The sequence below is a fragment of the Dreissena polymorpha genome, chromosome 9 (assembly GCF_020536995.1).
Source record: "Dreissena polymorpha isolate Duluth1 chromosome 9, UMN_Dpol_1.0, whole genome shotgun sequence".
NCBI classification, from domain to species: domain Eukaryota; kingdom Metazoa; phylum Mollusca; class Bivalvia; order Myida; family Dreissenidae; genus Dreissena; species Dreissena polymorpha.
Window position 1 is genome coordinate 2049994 of NC_068363.1, and position 21756 is coordinate 2071749.

The window sequence follows — 21756 nt, forward strand, 5'->3', positions numbered from 1 at the left end:
TGACATTTTAATCGTGCTATAACATATATCTTTTAGAACGAATTAATAAGTTAGACATAAACCTAGAGTATATACGATAGTGCTATAAGTAATTCGCTAAGAAATAATACACATATACTTTAATAGGCATATACGCAAGAACTTGATTAACACTTGTTACTGGGTACCCCTTGTTACTAGTTATAGCGCCGCTGTCACAAAAGTCGGTGCGACACAGTGGCAACCTCCATACGTTTCCCCGATATTTCCGGCAAAAGGACGGGGACGTTTTGAATGGGTTCTCGTTTTGCCTGCTTTTTCTCTGTCTGTACCGAGACCTGTTTGAACTTTTCAGCACTTTGGTCGCTAGTTTGACCGTGACTATGTGAAGTGGACGTGTTATCACATAGCGTGATTGTCGACGGCGTCGAGAAACCTTTTGACGGCTTTTTATTGTTCTGCGTATTGATTTTCGTACCCGTGAGTGTATCTAACATTTCTTGCTTTGAGCTATCAACAGCAAATTTATTGCCACTCGTTCCATTGTCCATATCAGAACTGTAATTATTTCTAGGTACATATGCTTTCATAATATTATTGTTACTACCATTGTATGAAAATGGAAAATCGTGCGGATAATCGCCATGTATATGATTGCTCGTTTTAGCGAATCCTTTCGTCTTTTCCAGCGGTTTTAATTCTTTTTGCGCAACAGGTCTGACGCTGAAGATGTCGCTTGCTAAGGTCTCCGTTTTTGACGGCATTCGCGGTGTCACGTTTGACGCAGTGTTGTCCTTGAAATTGTGTCGCGTGTGCTCCCTGTATTTAGCACGACTATTATGTAATTTGGAGATTTCATTGTCATTTTTGCGTAACCACTTGGAATCCTTTTTAATTTCGTCATCAAGCGCGCTTATCCGTGACGAAAAATTTTCAATGAAAAGATCACTCAACGACTTCAGCAACTGGCCGCCCGACGGTATTGACGATTGAGGCATAGGCGTCGGGGGTTCGGAGTCTCTTTCGCGAATTGTGTTCAACTTCTTAAACTGGCTCAGCGCCCCATCCGAGTGCGTACTTCGAACTCGTGTCTCCTTTTTAACGACTGGTCTTACACAATAATCTAATCCAAAGTGAATTCCCGTGACACCGTCGTTATGCTGTTGTAACTCCATTTGCGCTGATTCTGTAATCTTATTGGTTACATATCCGGTGTTTGTTACATGACCAGTGTTGACTACTACATGTCCGATATTGTTTTCTGCCTTTTGTGAACTATTTTCTGGATTTGACTGCGCTGCCTGCTCCGCTGAACTATTCGTAATGGGTTTTACTATACCTGTATTACCAGTGTAAGATCTATTTGTGTCAGATCCACTTACTGGTTCAGAGTTTCCTTTCGAATTGTTTAGGGCAGTTGTTTGATTTTCTTTTTCAGCCTTACTCATTTCCTTCCGCAACTGCCTACGCAGTTCCCTTTGTAAACGTTTGCAATTCTGGTGCCATGCTGTTGAAACCTTTTCAGGATATTTCTTTCTGATTGTGTACCACTCTTTTCGGTCGTCATACATAAACTTCATAGTTCTATAGCTTCCGTTATCAGGAATATAACGATATGTTCCATGTTCTATATTGGATTTCCATGGCGGTATTGGGTAAGTTTCAATCTCTTCACCTATGCACTTTACACCCGTTTTGAGGTCCACCAATTGCTTATTATTACACCAATAATCATCGCCAGGATTACTGTACATCCCATACTGTAAATCGGTGACTGCTCTATCAATTGTTCTCTTCTTTTTTACATTGGTGCCAGAACTAGACGTTTTTACTAATACTAGTCCAAGGGACGTGGAAGATCTCCAGCCTATTACTGCTTCTGCCCAGTCTGCTAAAGGTGGTTTTGTATTCTTTTTTTCTTCAACATATTTAGAAACTTCACTCAAATCAATCAAAGAATCTGTTGTATCCCTATTTTCTATATCATGGTCATTAACAGACATTTTCAGCTCACACCTCGATAAAAAAATAAATAACGTTCACACAAATTGAATTTCCATCATGTTTGGCCTCCAAGCCATCAAAACTATGCCAACTCAAAGCACTAAGTGTTGATTGCTTTAAATCCAATATCTAGGCGTTCAGTCTGTCAACAGTGTATCTGTGAATGACATAGGATAACAGATCTATCAGAACATAATTAATAATAGATTCCAATACCGCAATACACTTATTGAATGTACATAGAAGGGTGTCGTTTAACTGCTATTATGTGCTACATTTACAATCCAATATCGCATTCTGTTCGATTTAGACATTTAACACATTAATCCATCGGTTTTTAACACAGCCTATCTTATTATCTACATGATCTATGAACATCGAAGTTCAAATGGTATATCGCTAGTATAATGTCGAAGTAGATTCAGTTTATCTTTCTTGACTGAATTGTTAAAAAAGACGTACTTTCGAAAATCTCAATCCATACTTTTGTTCTTAGTAATTGAGTAATGTATTCACATTCTCAATACGTCTTTACGACAGTAGCAACAACTTTTGACAGACGAAAACCCAAACAAACAGTCGCTTACAGCAATAAGAAATTTGATAAGTTATTAACATTATTTTCAATTGCCTTTGTATTAATTTCGGTAAAATTGAAATTGTAAGATCTGATTCAATTGAAGTATTATCGCAATAACTTAAGCATTTTATGGAAAGCAAATAACAAAATACCCTAATATTTTCTTGTTGTTGCAACAAGCGATTATTTTTTAACATGCGCAGGAAAAGTGCGCAGAAAATTTCTAACCCGCTCAGAAAAAATGTTCCGAAAGAAAACTCAGATTGAACCTAGTAGAAATTCTGTCTTTTGGTCGCACGAACAATGGCAGTACACGGGTTCATCATACCAACGATTAAGTCAGGTACCTATGCAAATGAATTCGAATCGTTTAAAGAGTGAGCGTTTAAAAAAACAAACAAAGTTGAACATTTTATAATGTATTAAAACTGGGAGGGGTTAAGTGTAAATATTGTCCGGCAAGAATTTTCTGAGGTTTGCAGAAGTGATTTCTCAATTTTGATTAGATTTTTGTTTAAATCTTAAATTGCAAATTATGATATTTATCAAGGTTTATCATTTCTTTTGTTCTTTTTTTTTAAATTGACGCCAAAAATAATCAATTCACTAAAATGAAACACATGATGTCTGGGAATCTTCTGCCAGATCACATTGAAGTTCAATGTTTAATTTAGCTTAAATATAAAACTATTGACATCATGGCAAATGCAGAGTTATCAAAAAATTGTAATAAAGAGTTGTTCAAATCAGGGGAAAAAATACTATTAGCAATAATGTATGATATATGCTGGTTGAGTCGTGAGTAATTTTCATAAAGTGGTTACATCACACATTAGTTCCCCAGATAAGCTGCGTATCTGCGTCTTTGAAAAACGCAAAGAAATGCAATATCAGGGGACAAAAATATTTATAAATTCCACTCGTCCTGCAGGACAAGTGCATTAAAATTTTCACTCGTCCTGCAAACACATGCACTTGTCCTTCAAATATGTGTGAAAGAAAGATTGCAAAGGACTGATATGACTAACAATGTTTCCTATATCACTGCTAAAATGCTGCTTACTTAGTTATTCAAGCCAGCTGATCACAGAAGAAATGTTAACTTACTTTATTTATGAGGAACACAAAATAAATAAATGAAGACAAATTTGTTTTTTCCTTTTTCTAATGCTTGCGTGCTTTCCATTTCGGATGGTTGAACATCGCTCCTGCCCCCTTTAAAGAACGCTCGTATGTGAGACATTTTTCAGATGAAATTCAGACTGGTTTAAAACCGTACTTCGCAGTAAAATAATTCTTTTAAAAAATCAATACTTACAGTGAATGAAGTCAGATGGTTCCCTGTCAACATGGACGCGCAAAGTTTACACCAAAAAGCCAATATTTACTCGGGACACAGTCTCGCATCACAACGCGCACCTGCTGTATGAAATTTACAATTACGATATCCGGTTCATTCGCGTTCTACTTTCAGAATAGATATGCTTTAAGAAATGATTTTATTTAATGAAAAAGAGTCTTACTGGTCAGAAAATACATATTTTAACATCAGTTTTTTTTCACTCGTCCTGTAGGACGAGAGCTTAAGGGAAATTCACTCGTCCTCTCAAGATTTCACTCGTCAATACGAGCGGACGAGTGGAATTTTTGTCCCCTGAATATCATGCATATTGAAAATGCAACCAATTGGACTTTTACACAAATTCGTCAAATTTGATGCGTACGATACAATCAAAAAGACTTTGCTAATTTTCTGTATTTTCTCTTTGGAGTTATTGTCGTAACATTCAACAAAGCGCCTGGATGACGGAGCAAGACAACAAAGTTATTCAAACGTTCTACGGACTAGATTTCATAGTTAAATAAAGCGCCTGATCAAATTATTTACGATGACATACATGCGTTTTCAATCTGACTTTATCCGTCTCTCATTGTAGTGGTAAAGCATCTCTACTTTTTTCTAGTACGATGCGACTAACTTTTAGTTTCTAGTACGATGCGAAATGAAAGTTCTGCCTAAGGTTGCTTTGATGGATTGAACAATTTCTATAACATGTTTATATGTTTTACAGTTACAAAGATCTCATTTAACCAGGGGTTTTTTTTAGAGAAAGGGGAAGACGCTGGGTGAAAGGGGAAAAAAGAGTGCGAAAGAGACATATTAGGGGAAATAATAAAAACTGTTCATTTCAATGTCTATAACTCATCAAAAGAGGCTTGTCCCTGTCCTTTTTGTTCTTAAACACATTTAACACGTATTAAAGTAAAAGTCCTTAATTAAGTTGCAGGTGTAGATCTAATTATGAGAAATGTTTTCAACTATATTTCTGTACTGGGGCTGGGGGACGATGTCAATTTTGTGATTTCAATTTCATGATGAATGGGTTGACGATCTTGATCTGCTACAGTATTGGAAGGGAAAGGAGCCGCAGCTGCAGATTGTCTACTTTCACTTTCACAATGTTCGATGTTGATTACCTCAGAATCCTGCTGGGTTATATCGGTTTTCGATGATTCTTTCTTAAAAAATGCCTCGATACGTTCAGTATCTACCGAGTCCGAATGTTTAATTTTGTTTGTGTAAGAACGCCAATTGTGAGACATTTTTTTATGTTTTCACGTTTATATCTTGGCTTGCACATAGCCCGGATGAAAATTCAACTGGTTTCCATTAATTTATTGACTAAACACCCTTCTCGCGCAAGACCGGTATCCAGTAAAATAGTCACATGATTATTACGATTAGTTGCCCAGTTTACATGACGTAATTTAAGAGCTATATTTAGAATAACTGGGATTCCCAGATTTTTTGTGTTCGTCTGGAGAGAGAGAAATTTGTACATGGTGCAAATTGGATAATTGTCAAATGCCCAAAGAAAAAATAAACATTTCTTTGAGAGAAAATATTATATTTTGGTGAAAAATGATATTTTTGGTGGGGAAATTGTATTTTTAGAGGAAAAATTCTGGTAGGGGAAGACGCCGAATATCGGCGTCACTTTATTACAAAAAGTAATAGTAAAAAAAAACCCTGATTTAACATCAGTTTTTTTTTTTTTAAGTTTATATTATGGACAGTTTCAAGGATTAAAGATGTTATGAAACATCAGTTTATTAAAATTAGTTATGATAGTTTACAGTTTTATTGAATCAATAGAAGCATGAAAAGTGTGCAGCTTCAACATAAGTTAAGCAACAATGATTTTAAGGTTGGCATTTTTATAACTAATTCCACCCTATTTCAAGAAAGGAATCTCCCTATTTATCAAAATCAATGGGTGAAAACTCTATTCCCAAAATAATTATCTGGGGCACTGACAAATATTATCCTCCGTACTCCTATTATCGGTGTACCCGAATTACCAGTGATGTTTGTAAATACGCTACTACGTCACAGCATGCGCATTGTCATTTTCAACTTCCGTCTGAGACTGTTTACGATTTTTGCCTGTAGCTGTAAAAAAGAAATATCCTCTAAATAATGTCTTTTTATCGGGTAAGTAGGTATTAAAACACGAATGCCCATGTATTTTTTCGTTATTTACACACACAATCAGGTTGATCATTCAGTTTTCTCATGAGAACTATCATTTTGAAAAGTCCGTCTGCAAATGTTTACATAGTAGACAACATGTGTGCGTTTCCATAACCCTGTACATATCTCCTCTTTGCATTACTGAGCGAAACTTCTCAATTGTCATGTTGACAAAGGAAAGGGCGGGAAAATCACTAGTCAAGCCTGACTGAACAATTACCGTATACGTGCGCTTATAAGACGCATTTTTGAGACTTAAATTAATAAGTTACAGTTGGGGTCGCGTCTTATAAGCGAGATACTGGTGAAAATAAACAAAAAAATTCAAAATATCGAGTTTACTGGGCTTATGCTAGCCAAGTTGGACACTTGTCAGTTGTTTTGAATCATCGGGGCAGCCATTTGCATTTTCTCTAAAGTCTGTATTGGCCCGTACCGTGTATCGGAACGCTATGTTCAGTTACCGATTTATTTGTAATAAAATGTATTGTTACTGATTTTGTTGTCTATTATTTTTAATTTGAAGTTTGTTATTTTTGGGGCGTAAGACGTTATATTGTCCGTGATTATTCTTGAAAAGTTTTTATCACCTGATTGTCTGCACGCGACGTCGTTAAATGCCATATAAATTGGCCATTATAGTATACGTGTGTAAGCAGCAACACGATGCCAACATGCTTGAAACAACAGCAAAATCAATTCTCAGTTTGAAACTGTCAATTGTTTAATAAACATGCTGCCGATTACAAATGCTATTTGACAAGTTTGTATCACCTGATCGTCTTTGTTCCACGTCGTTGATTTTCAATTAAGACATAATTGGCAATTAGGGTATCCTCTGAAATAAGTTACCAGTTTGCAACCGTCAATTGTTAAATAAACACGTTTATTCAGACGACCCACTAATGCCGATGACACATTATTTATTAGGGGCCAACAACGACGGGAGCAAAGAGCGACCGCATGCAATTATCCGCAAATGGCTTTCTTCTTGACACGTGATTTCGATCTGCGCTTCGGAGTCTATCACTCTTACACGCGATTGGCTAATTTTATGAAAGTAGGCGTTACCTATTGTTGATAGACAATGGGCGTAAAATTTGCATAATCTAGGTAATAAAACTAAACGCTTTCAAAATATCTGCCTATTAGATTTCAATACCTGTCAAACAATACAATTAAGATGACTGACACGATCAATTTTGCTTGTGCATTGATATTACGAACGTAATATGTTTGCAATTGTTAGGGCAAATGATTAATACACAATTGTTAGAAATTTTGTCAATTTGATAATTATTTTTATTGCATGAATAATACTTGAAAATAAATTAAAACCCACTAATATATCATAAAATAAAAAAAAAATTACTTTGTTGTTTGATTGTTTTATTTTTCAGACTTGCGTGAATTACAAATTGTATGCAGCGCGAGTTTGAAAAATTCTCAATGTTTTACTAATTGATGATTATCTTTAACATTCTGCCATTTTTCGGCCATTTTCCGGCCGATGAATACGGCAAAATTTAACTGCGTCTTACACGCGGGTCAGTCTCAAATCCACCCATTATAAAGTCCGAAGTCGGGGTGCGTCTTATAAGCGAGGGCGTCTTATAAGCGCACGTATACGGTACATAAAATGAACATATGATAATCACATGCTTGACTGACTTCAACTCTTAGACTGGTCACAGGACCACTGCTTAATAAGCAAACCATGTAAACACCATGAGTTAAAGGGAAATAATAATATTAAAACAAAACAAATGAACAGAATACTTGAAATGAATGTTTTAATGCTGTTACATCATTCATATTAAATGTCATTTATTGTTTGAAAATTGAAACTTTGATATATTGTTTGTATATATTCGACAGTACGGAAGTGTAGTTAAGTAAACTGTGATTTTCTGAAAATGTGTTTTGTCTGAGTAAAAACTATGTCATCACCGGTAATAGAAGTAAACAGTAGAAACCAAAATGGCTGACAGTGACCTACTTCTATGATGGATTAAAATGAATTTTCGTTAAACATATATTGTAGGTTTCGTGTTAACTTTTGGAGAAATGAATGGTTTGATAATTATATGAAGTTTTTTTTACGGAAGTTGCATTTAATATTATTTATTTACAAATGAATGCTTACGTCACCGGTAATACTGGTGCCCAGGATATATAAATTTAAGACAATGAATCATTATAAACATAATAATTAACATTTGTTCTTTATATTTGTTGCTTTTTTCCCAAAAGTTAATCATCAGAACTATTAATAAATAATCGATTGTCATGATAGTGTTAAACTGCCATCTTGAAAATGTTTTCTTGTTGAGCCATGTATTCTGATTGGCTATTCCAATTAAGATTTGCATATCTATAAATAGTCTTAAAACTGACATTGCAGAGAAGAGTAACTTCTTGTGAAAAAAAATGTCAACAGACGATCTAGTATGGACAATAATCGTAAATAAACGATTTTGTGTTACTTAGGAACACTATATGAACAATTTATATAAGAGGAAATATTTGATAGAGCTCTGATGAATTACATTATTGACCTGTTTTTGTCGCATTTTTTATAAGAAAAACCATGTTGACCTAGTCAAAACTATTTTCTAACAACTGCATAATTTTGGAACATGTAATAACGTAATTTCACACGATATCTATAACCACGACTTAAAAAGAAACTACGACTCAACAAGAAACTACCATACTTGTGCCAGTTGTGGGGGACAAAAATACATCAATAATGCACTTTTCCTGTGTAACAAGCGCCTTACAATTTTAATTAGTCCTTCATACACAATGCCATGCACTTGTCTTATAAATATGTATGAAATAAACATTAAAAGGGGCTGATATTACTTTAATGCAGTTTTTGAAATGTCAATACACTACAGTTCCATCATATAGGGGAAAGAAGACTTCATACACAACATTATGTCATTCTTCCTCAAGGAAAGCGTCAGCTTTTAAATTATTATTTGATTGCTGAATAAAAACTGTATGGCAGAAAATTCGTAGATTTTTACTTTTGGTAAAAAAAATGGTAGTTCATTAGAAAAACTTTTGGAAGCTTCTTCTATTATTTATAAACAAGTAGTTTATGCTGTATATAATACAGCGCTACAGTCATTGAGATAGGTCACAGGCTTTTTCTGCCCTATGCCACGGGTCCGAAATTCAGCCCCATTCCCAATGCAAATCTGATTGTTTTTTTCCCAATTGAATTTTTTTTCCCAATTCCAAAAAAAAAATAAAAAATTATTATATATTTTTTTTACCTTAAAATATATAAGTTAACCTGATCCGGTGTAGAAAATAGGAAGTGTTGCATAATTAAATTATCTGTTGCCTTGAATTTGTTTAAAAAACTGTAAAATATGTTAATGATTATTTAAGACTTTCCTTATTTTCCTCAAAATCCGGCGCTTCGCACGATTTTTTTCACCTCAAAAAAGGCCAGGCCTTTTCCCCAAATTCAGATTCAAAAACCTGCACTTTTCTAACATGTTCATAATACTTCGTAAAATTTTAATAATAAGTTATCAAAATAGTCGTTATTTACCAGTTAACGGTTCTTTGAAATATAAGAAACGCTAGTTACATGCGATAATTTTTCCCAATTGAGCCAATTTTGCGAATATTTTTTTCCCAAAATGGGGGTTTTCACAACGCGAAATTCCCAAAATTCCAGTGTGGCGTATTCCCAAAATGGAGCGGAAAAAGCCTGGGGCACTATTTATCTGTGACATGCACAATTATGGTAGGGATGGCATGATGTATTTTGATGACTGAGTGCTGATTGGCTGATATGATTACCAAGAAGAATGTGATTGATATCTGAGTTTTGCAAGAGGGGTTAATGTTTGTCGCTGTACACAAGCATATCTGTGATGTACAATGAAGGCACATACATCTTGACAAGACTGGATGTAGTTATGAAATTCTGATTGAGTTCTTCTTTTGGAATCGATACATTTTAGATAAAGGAATTTAATTCAACGAAAAAGAGTCTTAAATGGTCAGAAATTGTATGTTTAAATATGAGATTTTTTTTCATTTGTGTGTGTATTGACAAAATCTTCTTGCCATTAAGTTCAACATTTGAGTTCATCATTTCTTGCCATTGAGTTCATCATTAGATTTTTATGCCCCTGGTAGGGTGGCATATAGCAGTTGAACTGTCCGTCAGTCAGTATGTGTGTACATCAGTAGGGCTGTCACGATACGCAGTGAGCGTACCGCGGTATATCGTGGTACAGCAACACTGTATCGCGGTACGTACCGCGATATTTTACAGAATATGTATCTGTAAAGAAAACAGTTTACAATCTTTATTAAACACAATAATCAGAAAACACGGGTATCATAGTATGACTAGAAACTGTAAAAGAAACTGTAATAAACTTGATAGAAGTAGTCATTGTTATTGTTATTTGCGTCTTTTTCTAAAATGTCCGCGATGTTGTTTACAATAGCTGTGACTACGACCTGTGTAAATCGAACGCTTCAAGGGCATGTTTAAAATGCGGAGTCAGCAGGCCCAGTATTGAAAATCCTTAGCGTTCTGATTCTTCCTCGACTTATTCATAATCTTAAGATAACAGGATTTGGAAGTGCCATGCTTTGAACGATCGATATTCTAAAGAAAGAAAATAAGAAATAGAGTAAACATCTTTTGGATAATTATGAACTTATTTGCAAAGGAAATCTAACCCAAATTCAAAAAAAGGTACGGACCCATACATTGCCGTATTTTAAACGTGAAAGTTAAACATCTACCAGTGGAAGCGCTTGCTTGACCTGGATATTAACGGATTATTTATTTAGCCCTTTTGAATCGCTTCTACAGTTTTCAAAACGATATCTATATCAAAATAATTATGTAATGTATTTATATATGTGCTAATATAATAATATTAAAAAAACCGGTGCAGCAACGCCGTACCGCGGTGCGATTTTTTTCACGACATGCACCGCGATATACCGGTATACCGGTGAATCGTGACAGCCCTATACGTCAGTCTGTCTGTCCGTCCGTCTGAAAAAACTTTAACATTGGCCATAACTTTTTCACTATTGAAGATAGCAACTTGATATTTGGCACGGATGTGTATCTCATGGATCTGAACATTTTGAGAGGTGAAAGGTGAAGGTGAAGGTCATCCTTCAAGGTCAAATATCAAATATATGGCGTCTGTCAGTCCGAAAACTTTAACATTGGCCATAACTTTTTCAATATTGAAGATAGCAACTTGATATTTTGCATGCATGTGTATCTGATGGAGCTGCACATTTTGAGTGTTGAGGTTCACGGTCAAGGTCATCCTTCAAGGTCAAATGTAAAAAAGATAATCAAAGCGGCGTTCTCATGAAGCTGCACATTTTTAGTGGTGGAAGTTCAAGGTCAAGGTCATCCTTCAAGGTCAAAGGTAAAAATAAATAAATTTCAAAGCGGTGCAATAGGGGGCATTGTGTTTCTGACGAACACATCTCTTGTTTTTCATGTGTGTGGGTATTGACAAAATCTTCTTGCCATTGGGTTCATCATAAAATATAATATTTTTTTCATTTGTGTGGCGTATTGACAAAATCTTCTTGCCATTGAGTTCATCATGCTTATTTCTCCCAGCAGTTATGATATGACATGCCGTAAATTGTCACCATCTGGAGACAACTTATGCAAGGACCCTGTTTCACTAAATTCACTTGTAGATCTATGGTCTTATATGTGTGTGATATAGCTTGTCCAAACTGAAATTGAACCTTCAAAAAGTTCGTAATATACTTAACAAATTATCACTTTTAAAAGGTAAATAAATGGAAAATATCTGCTTGTTAGAAAATTGAAATGGCAAAAAGCATTCTTGACCACAGGGTTGATACGCTGCTAAAAGTCATCCAGTATTGTTATTGTTGATTGTTTATGTATTCACAACAAAATTAATCGTACTAGTATTAAGCTGTTAATATTTTACACACAATACTTTTTTAACCAGGTTTTCCGAAGGAAAAAACTGGTAATTAGATTGGCGAATGCGGGCGGGCTGGCTGGCGGGCTGGCTGGCTGGCGGGCGGGCGGAACAAGCTTGTCCGGGCCATAACTATGTCGTTCATTGTCAGATTTTAAAATCATTTGGCACATTTGTTCACCATCATTGGACGGTGTGTTGCTCGAAATAATTACGTTGATATCTCCAAGGTCAAGGTCACACTTTGAGTTCAAAGGTCAAAAATGGCCATAAATGACCTTGTCCTGGCCATAACTATGTCATTCATTGTGAGATTTTAAAATCATTTGGCACATTTGTTCACCATCATGGGACGGTGTGTCGCACGAAAGAATCACGTCAATATCTCCAATGTCAAGGTCGCCACGACTAAAAATAGATTAAAAAAAAAACTTACAAAGGGGGTTAATTTTGTTTGTTCATTTCAAAAGTTCAGTTTGAGTTTTCTCCCTTTATCAGATTTTTTTTTCACAATGAAAACCTGGTTTTGTGACAATTTTGTCCCTTGTTTTAAATTAAGCTTCCAAAACACATCCTGGAGCTGGTGGCAGATGCCGAAGTAGCAAGTATGGTTGTGGCCCTAGATGAAAATAGCCTTGACCCAGACTGTGATAAGGAAAAGTTCTTCCAAGATTTGAAGGTATGATTGTCCTTATGGGAGGTTATTACAAAGTTATATTTGTTCCATATTGAGCATTATAAATAACACTTTGTATTCACCAAAATTTTATTTTGAATGGGAAAAGTACAGTAGAAGCTGTGTGTTGTAAAGATCATAATTTGCCCAATTTTGAAAAGCACATGTACAATACCAATGGGGAAAAATTACCGCGAAAAAACGTGAAATTGGAAAAATGTGCGTCGGAAAATCTTCAGATTTGGAAATATGGGTCTTATTAATTGCTAAGTATAAATTGCATACATCAATTCAAATGTTCATTTACATGTACATGCATTTGGGCTTGAAATATTCAATTTCTGTGCTATGTTATTTGTAAACTTGCAGCTACATGTAATGCTATTTTGGAACGAACTTGATAATATTTTCCTTTCTTTTGGGGATTTTTCAGATGGCAATCGGGAATTTGTAGTTTTTTGTTTAATTGGGATAGTACCTTTTATGAGTACTTTATAAAGAATGAAAAAAATCGCTGATACATGTAAGCTATCTATTGTGCTCCAGAGTATGGGATTTCCTCTGCAAAGTGATTACTTTTACTGAATGAAGGATGGGTCAGATAAAAACAAAACAAAAAAAAAACTGAATTGCTACAGCTGTTAACATGTATTTCAGGTGATATTGGGTCGTTTAATGAACTTTGAATCGCGAAGAGGCCAGGATGACGACAGTTCTGATGAGGAACAAAATAAATACGCAGTCAGCTTGCATAAGCACGGGGGTGTAGAGGTGAGACTAGTATGGTGCTTACTGCACTGTTTGCTGAGTAATCACATGGTGTCAATTACAACCGAATTTTAACACTGGTACGCAGCAGCCGTACAAAATGTACAAATGTGTCATGAAAATACCATCAATATTTCTTTAAAATAGTGTGAAATTTTATGGTTGTGGTTTCAACTGTGCCATGTGAATTGCGTGAGAAAATTGCTTACCGGTAGTTTGAATTTGCTAATATCTGAACACATTTCAGTTATATACTAATCTATTTAGACATTGATAAATTTAAGCCAATTTTCATTCGTAATTATTCATTATAAATATCTGCATATGTTTTCCAGGCATTTCATTAATTTATTTCTAAGGTAAGTTGACATCACCTGATTCTGTTGTTGAAGCTTTACTAGTGTAGATTATTATATAGCAATGTTCTATCCATGTGTGTATTGGTATGTTCTGCAGATCCTAGTGCGAATACTCATGCAGCCATCCCTGTTTCCACCCTTCACCAGTGGAAGATCAGGTTTGCATTCTTTGTAGGAAACATTCATAACCGATTATTTTTTAAGGTGAAAGCATTTCGCATATTTTGACACCAATGGCTGATTACACAGATCAGCAGTTGTTTTATTTAGACCTAGCAGAGTTTAGTTTAATCACCCTGTTATTTTGATTAATTTTGTTTTTACAAAATGTGACTGCTCATTAAATACATAGTTACATTAAAATTCATTATTTTGGAAATAATCTGCCCATTTTAATACGTAATGAAACCCCTGAAGTTGCACAATGGCTATGGTGTTTACCTTTAAACCTTTAGTTACATGGTTTTCCTCATGTATAGTCAACCTTGTATTTAGAGACCAATAAAGGGAGTAACTAAAAGTGGTCTCTTAATAAAATGGTCTTTAAATAAAAAAAGGCCATTTGTGATGAATGCCGTTTTTTGATTTTAATGTCATAAATACTGACCTGTTATCGTATGCTTATACTTTCCAAGGGGAAATAACTCATCCGGAATTTTAACTGGGAATCCGCCACCTCAATACTGTAATACAGGCCAGGTTAAACATAGTGCAATGCAACCTAGCCAAAAATCGGTAACCAACCCTCAATATTCTTTCCGGATCAACCAGGTGTATACGTGTCTTTTACGGCTCTGAATTAAAATATTGTTTTACACTTGGTTGATTGGGGTTTTGAATAGATAAATTGTGTTATTTATCTTTTTATTTCTCATTCGGATTAATTTGTGTGGATTTAATGGATTTTGTTTCATTTGTAAAAGGTAAGCCATGCTTGTTTTTATCGAACAATGGTTTATTTCTACCATGCTGGGTGTTTTCAGGCGCGAACGACCACGTGCAAAACGTGCTCTTCTAATACATTGCTAGAACGTGCAAAGCATGTTCTTCTAATGTGTTACGAGATCGTGCAAAGCGTGTTCTTCTATTGACAGATTGTTTATCATTTGCCATTGTGTGCAATAATGATTTTAACGTTCCGTATGACAATCTAATTGATCGTCATTTTATTTTTCATCTGTTTTGAATTAAACTTTTGTTTAATTTATGATCTACGGCAGTATTATTATAATTTTCATTATGGTCAAATAATGATTTTATGTGCCGTATGATAATCTGGTCTGTGACCAGTTTATGGTTGAATATGCTTTGCTCTTGTTTTTCATATATTCGACTACATGATGGTCGCAGAAACAAGAGTGGATAAATACCCGGTGACTTCGCATATCATGGATGATAGTTGCAGTATCAGTCACCGGGTATCGGGCACGATCGCGACCGTACTATGCAAAGTCTCTTAGACAGTCGGTCAACATCAGACCATATGGCGACACCCGTCAGCCGGTCTTTGCCCGATGGCATTGGTCAAGGACATCGACCAATGCCGGACCATTTGGCATCCGCCATACGGTCATTATCCGGTGACAACACTGGTCATGATATGACCGGTACGTCACCGGGGACGTTGATCACGGACCATTGATCGACGTCTGACCGGCCGGTCCGGTCACCGGTCCGGTCCGGTCATTGATCACCGGTCCGGTCACCGGTCATGTCACCGGTCTGGTCACCGGTCCGGTCATTGATCACCGGTCCGGTCATGTCACCGGTCCGGTCACCGGTCATGTCACTGGTCCGGTCATTGATGTCCGGTCCGGTCACCATTCATGTCACCGGTCCGGTCATTGATCACCGGTCACCGGTCATGTCACCGGTCCAGTCTGGTCACCGGTCATGTCACCGGTCCGGTCATGTCACTGGTCCGGTCATGTCACCGGTCCGGTCACCGGTCCGGTCATTGATCACCGCTCCGGTCACCGGTCAACAGTCATCAGTTAGGCCTGCCACCGATAACACCAGTCACCGGTCAAGAAGAAGAACTCGGTCTTCTTCATTGAATTATTCTCCTATTCTTCGTTGAATACATCGTCTTCATCAAGGATTAGACATCGGACACGCTCTTCTTCGTCGAGCAGTTCTCATCGTCGCGGCTCTCGTAAGCGATCACGTCGTCACTCACGGAGACGTTATTCTAGAAGATCTCGGTCTCATCGCAGCCGATCCACATCTCGGCCGATCCAGATCTCGACATCGCAGGAAACGAGGACGTCGTCAACCTTCACGTAGACATCAGCGGACTGCATTGAGCACCACTGGATAGTTATCGAACATACCTCTCCTTCATTGAGCAGTTCTCGGCGTTGATACGCTCGTAAGCGATCATGTCAATGCTCACGGAGACAATATTGTAGAAGACAATATTTCCAGCGTAGCCGAACAATATTTCGGCATTGAAGTTATATGGATGTCGCCACTTCTCACGTAGGCGTTAATGAACCTATTGGTCATATCGACGTTCTCCATTTTATTCCTTTAGGAATATCATGTCTCCATTCCACGTGTGATGGTTCTTCTTATGGCATCCACACATGTTGCAGTCACCGAGCCGTAGTTGTATACGAACACTAGTTCGTTTAACATTCAGGCTTCGGGATAAGCTGTTCTTTTCTCCACTACGACTACAAGGACACTTATGCCTATTAATACTGATAATCTACCGTTGTTTTTCCGGTTACCATTATCAGATGACTTCTTGGATGGTCATTCTTCTGCACCAGATATTTCCATTCTGACGCAGTTATATTATACCGGTCCCGATCACCGGACATCGGTCACCATTCATCGGTCATATCACCGATCACTGATCACCGGTCAGAATAAGTGATGTCTCATCGCCATCGGATTGGATTTTTTGGCATTGATAACAGACCATATGGATTCCACCATTTTTCGGTCTTTAACTGGTAACGTCACCGGTCATATTATGACTGGTCCGTTCACCGGGCTACAGTTACCGGTCATTGACCGGTCCGGTTCGGTCACCACTTACCAATTACCGGTATTCCACTGTGTTTTCATGGTCAATTTTTAGTATCACGGGTATCGTCTACATTACATAGTTGTATACCCCTGGCTATGATTGTATTGAATACTATATTTTATGGATTCAACAATCTACATGACTTTTTGTGTTTTTCAATACTGATGTTCTACTGGCGACGGTTACCAAATCATGCTATATCTGTTATTTGTACTTCTATCTCAACCGGCTACATGCAGACTACTGGTCTTGCAGATAGATCGGCTGAAGTGGGCTCGGAGACTAGCATTGAGGTCAAACATTACTATTTGACCTCTATTAATTTTATGTTCGAGACCCGAAGGATGAATTGTTTTAACCGCCTTTACCTGTCGGCTACAGACTGTGCAGTCAGTGTCACGGAACAGTTGGGACACATTAATGACGCTAGCAGGATTAGCAAGACGACATTTGTATCGACTTCTGCTTTTCTATTGCTCCTACGGCAGTGCATATTTTCAAGCTACTGGAATCAACAAGAGTTCTGATACATAGGATTGCCTATCAGATTGACCGCATAGCGGCTACAGTCTTGTAGATGGCTTAGGACCTATTGAACTCAGATCTTAGATCCTAGGATCTGGAGGGACCTCATCTTAAAGTTATTCTTCTATTACACTTCTGGCCATAACAGGCCGTCTTCCTATAACTGGTCGTATTCCTTTCGGAATTCGTCCCGGTTAGAAGTCTTGAAGTAAATGGATTAATCAAGTCAGAATTTAAGACTTCCATGCATTCTACCGGCAAGCGTGGACCCGCTAAAGGTTACCCCTAGGGTTTTCACCTTTTTCTGCCATCACACCTCCGATTCCGGAGGTACCACTATCAATCATATTTCTGTACTTCGCAAATCGATGACTTCGCGACCTGTATTATCCATGATTTTAAAGGCGCCTGTTATTGGTTCAAGAAGAGGCTATATTCTGTAGATAGGTCATAAACTTATTTAGTGTTAAACACTGTCCTATTCTACCAATTTTCAAGTGTGTTTGGAGTGGGAAAGTTCGGCTTGCCGTGGTTTCTTTGCCCACCCATCCTTGACAAATGGTTCCGGTCACCGGTCGGTATTTACCGGTCCGGTCACCGGTCCTTCTGCTGAGACGTCTTTTCTTACGTCCGTTTCAGCTTAATTTTTAAGATAATTGTATTAATCTCGGGATTATTTAATGACACAGATTTCCATCTTTTTGTCATTATTTACCACTATTCAGTGGTGTCTAGTCTAGAAGATTATCTTGGCAAGAATATAGTTTATTCTACCACAACCTTCCTTACATCTTATACAGATGTGAGCAGATAAGGTTATGGACGATCACATAGAACAACGTATCTTGATTGTTTCAATTATGTGGTATCCTAACGAATATCACCTGCACATCTACATCTTGAAAAGCGAAAATTCTTTTTAGCTGTTTTTCATTTACAACACATTTTCACGATTCCTTTGTGATGGTTTCAACTATCACACATCGGTCGTGGTTTACTTACAGACACAGAGGTGATCATATTATCACTCCTTGTAACTGGAAATCAGGAACTTATTCGTTCTTTGCAAGAACAACAAATTTTCTCTATCGTCTTTCTCATACCAGTTCGTCTCAACGCCCTGTTGGACGTTTTGTCCTGCAGTTCTTTCTTTCGAATTATTTTTCCGTTGGGTTCAATAATGTAATTGCGCATGCGCGGCAGTGAAGTTGCAGACGAGTTGCATGGTGTACATAGTATATCAAAGAATGTTGTTTATCATCAAACGCTAGTTATTAGCGTTATGCGATCGTATATCGCAGTGTATACCGGTATGCTGAACAACGTCAACAATGCAGTTCACAGAAATCGATCCAGCAGGGTGTGCGATTGTTATACATTCGTCCATTGACATAAACTGGAATATCTTGCCTTCTTGGTGAGTTTTTGCAATAACTGAGTTTTTGCCATAATTTCATGAAATATACTTAATGAACCATGGGATTATGGTTCTACGACCTTTTAAGTCTCCTGTACAATTATTTTCAGGAAAATTCTTCACAGGTCAAATATCATATCTCACTGAGACATATTTTTACTGATTCAAACATGTGCAACTTCATGTCTGGCCATTAATAACTTTTAGTTATCTCTTCAGAAGAACGTTTTTCTGTTAGAGTTTCAATCCTTGTTACTTGTGCAAGGATAATTCCATCAGAACTGTATAAAGGTTCTATGGAAATTCATTTTTTACTGGGTAATTGAGAGCATAGTTATTACCTTAATCACTCTGCTAGATACATAGAGGTTTTTCTCATCTTTTTCTTGATGATAAGAAATTTGTTCTTTTCTTCATCAAAGGATAGAGATTATGCTTTCGTATACCTTGTTTTGTGTAAGTCATCGCAACTCTGTGCTGTCTTACCTATTTTGGAACTGATCCAAACTATGGAACGTCAACACTATGTTTTTCGTTCCTTTACCTTTTTAAGCGGTTTTGACTTGTGTAACATGTTGGGATGCTTAATGAGCTCCCTATGAACCTTTTTCATCAGGCTTATTAACAGTTCCAATATAATTTTAAGACGGTTTTCCTTCTTATTATGGCTTTTACCATACGGAGAATTGAAATTCATGCTTTTTCTGTTGAATACAACCAATTCCAGTTGGATCTATTGTCGTTTTCACTTTGTTGTGTCAGCCAGGATTCCTTGCTTAATATCAAGTCCTCTATATGGCTTCTACCTTCGAGTTTCCAAGTTTTCTTAAACTGGTAGTCATGAAGATGAGGATAAACTTCTTTGGGCAATCAGGGCTTTGAAGTTCTATCTCAGCAGTGTTAGTCAGAAGTCCATTCGAAGTTCTCAAAGACACTCTTCATTTCCCCAAAAAAGGGGGGGAGATGTGTCTGCGGCTTCTTTTTCTCGGGGTTAGACCTCGACTAAGGAAAGTTAATCTTATCCTATCTAAGGATTCATTCCTTTTTAGGATCTGACCGCATGAATTAAGAGCTCTGTCTGTTTTGTGGGCATATATTAATCACACCCCACTTTTTGACGTGCTCTAAGCTGTTTACTGGAGGAATCCGACCACCTTGTAATCTTTTTATCTTCGTTTTCTGAAGTGCCAACAATACAATTTGTATACGTTTGGGCTTGTTGTGGTTTCACTAACGGTAGTGTCTTCTTTACGACATAGACATATTACTCTGTCCGAGAAGTCATAATTAATACCGTTTTAACGAAGATTACTTGATATCATTAGCTGATAACCCTGTTTATGGGTTCTACTGTGTTGGGAAAATATATACGAACCTTCCCACCGCAGCTGCAAAATCAGCATACGATAACAGGTCAGTATTTATGACATTAAAACAAATTTTTTAAATAAAATTCATTTTAATTATTAAATACTTACCTGTTATCGGTAAGTCCCACCTCCCACCCCGCTATTCGATTAATATTTTTGTATATATATTGAAAGAATATTGAGGGTTGGTTATCGATTTTTGGCTAGGTTGCATTGCACTATGTTTAACCTGGCCTGTATTACGGTATTGAGGTGGCGGATTCCCAGTTAAAATTCCGGATTAGTTATTTCCCCTTGGAAAGTATAAGCATACGATAACAGGTAAGTATTTAATAATTAAAATGAATTTTATTTAAAAAATTTGTTTTAATTCCAGATATCTGATTATCTCCTTTTGACACAGCGATTTCTGCTTTTTCAATCAAATGAATCTAAATATAAATAAAAAGTAAATTTACTCTTTGACACTTCCAATACCCGAATTTTCTCATTTTACGTTATTACTTTCCGTTTTAATATTTTAATTTCTGCATGTAAGCTTATATATATCTGACTCGATTATGGTACATAGGGAAATAAATAAAACACCTTGATTGAAAACTAAATAAACACACCTGATTGGAAAATTTGCTATTACAAACTAATTAGCATAATAACCATTACATTTTTTAATGAACAGATTTTGCTACATGTTACCGATTATTAGTTTATTTTTTACACCTCTCGAGAACACTGTGAAAATGTTTGTTGCGTCGGCGCATTGTTTCCGCAATAAAATCGGCGCTTAAATTTGTCACTTAACGTCCCAGATAGTAAACTCTTTAACCTGTAGACTGTTGGCAATACCTCACTGTATTATTCGACACTAAAAATTGATACGCAGTCAGCATTAACACCGGTCAGAACCGGTCATCGGCTTAGATAAACAATCAACACTGATTTTTCCCTGAACGGTCAACAGATTTACCACTTTTACCTTAAAGCTGTCGCTTAATTCAGACTCGGGCAACAAAATACACTAAAATTTGCGGTCGCTGGTCACGTAAGACAAAAGTCTCTTAATACAATATGAAAATATAGTTAAAACGCTCGGGCGGGATTTAAAGTGGTCGCATAATGTGAAATCAAAACAAAGGTTAATCGTTCACGTTATCGGCTTAGATAAATGATCAACACTGATTTGTCCCTGAACGGTCAACAGATTTACCACTTTTACCTTAAAGCGGTCGCTTAATTCAAGACTCGGGCATCAAAATACACTAAAATTAGCGGTCGCTGGTCGCGTAAGACAAAAGTCGCTTTATACAATATGAAAATATAGTTAAAACGCTCGGGCGGGATTTAAAGTGGTCGCATAAAACAAAAGTCGCTTAATTCAAGTGGTCGCAAGCACAAGATTGACTGTAGTTGCATTTAGGATATTCTCCAAATGACTGCAACTACTGGTTCTTCCTAGTAAATGTCTATACATAAGATAGTAGTCTCTAATTAATAGGCTAAATCAATATGTTTAAACTGGAGTAAG

The 21756-nt window shown here is 36.7% G+C and overlaps 2 protein-coding genes across 2 annotated transcripts in view; one reads left to right on the forward strand and one right to left on the reverse strand.

Annotated features, from left to right (window-relative positions):
• Positions 1-170: 170 nt before the first annotated feature.
• On the reverse strand, positions 171-2533 carry LOC127844226 (uncharacterized). Its single transcript, XM_052374288.1, has 2 exons — positions 2446-2533; positions 171-2140 (listed from the first exon to the last, which is right to left on the reverse strand). The coding sequence occupies exon 2, from the start codon at positions 1980-1982 to the stop codon at positions 195-197; it is 1788 nt and encodes a 595-aa protein (XP_052230248.1). The 5' UTR covers positions 1983-2140; positions 2446-2533; the 3' UTR covers positions 171-194.
• A 238-nt stretch (positions 2534-2771) lies between these two features.
• LOC127844225 (short transient receptor potential channel 4-associated protein-like) overlaps positions 2772-21756 on the forward strand; it is a 59609-nt gene continuing 40624 nt past the window's right edge. The window contains exons 1-4 of the mRNA XM_052374287.1: positions 2772-2906; positions 12636-12755; positions 13410-13523; positions 13977-14037. Of these exons, the coding sequence (XP_052230247.1) occupies positions 2805-2906; positions 12636-12755; positions 13410-13523; positions 13977-14037 (397 nt within the window). The 5' untranslated portion in view covers positions 2772-2804. The remainder of the gene's footprint in view (positions 2907-12635; positions 12756-13409; positions 13524-13976; positions 14038-21756) is intronic.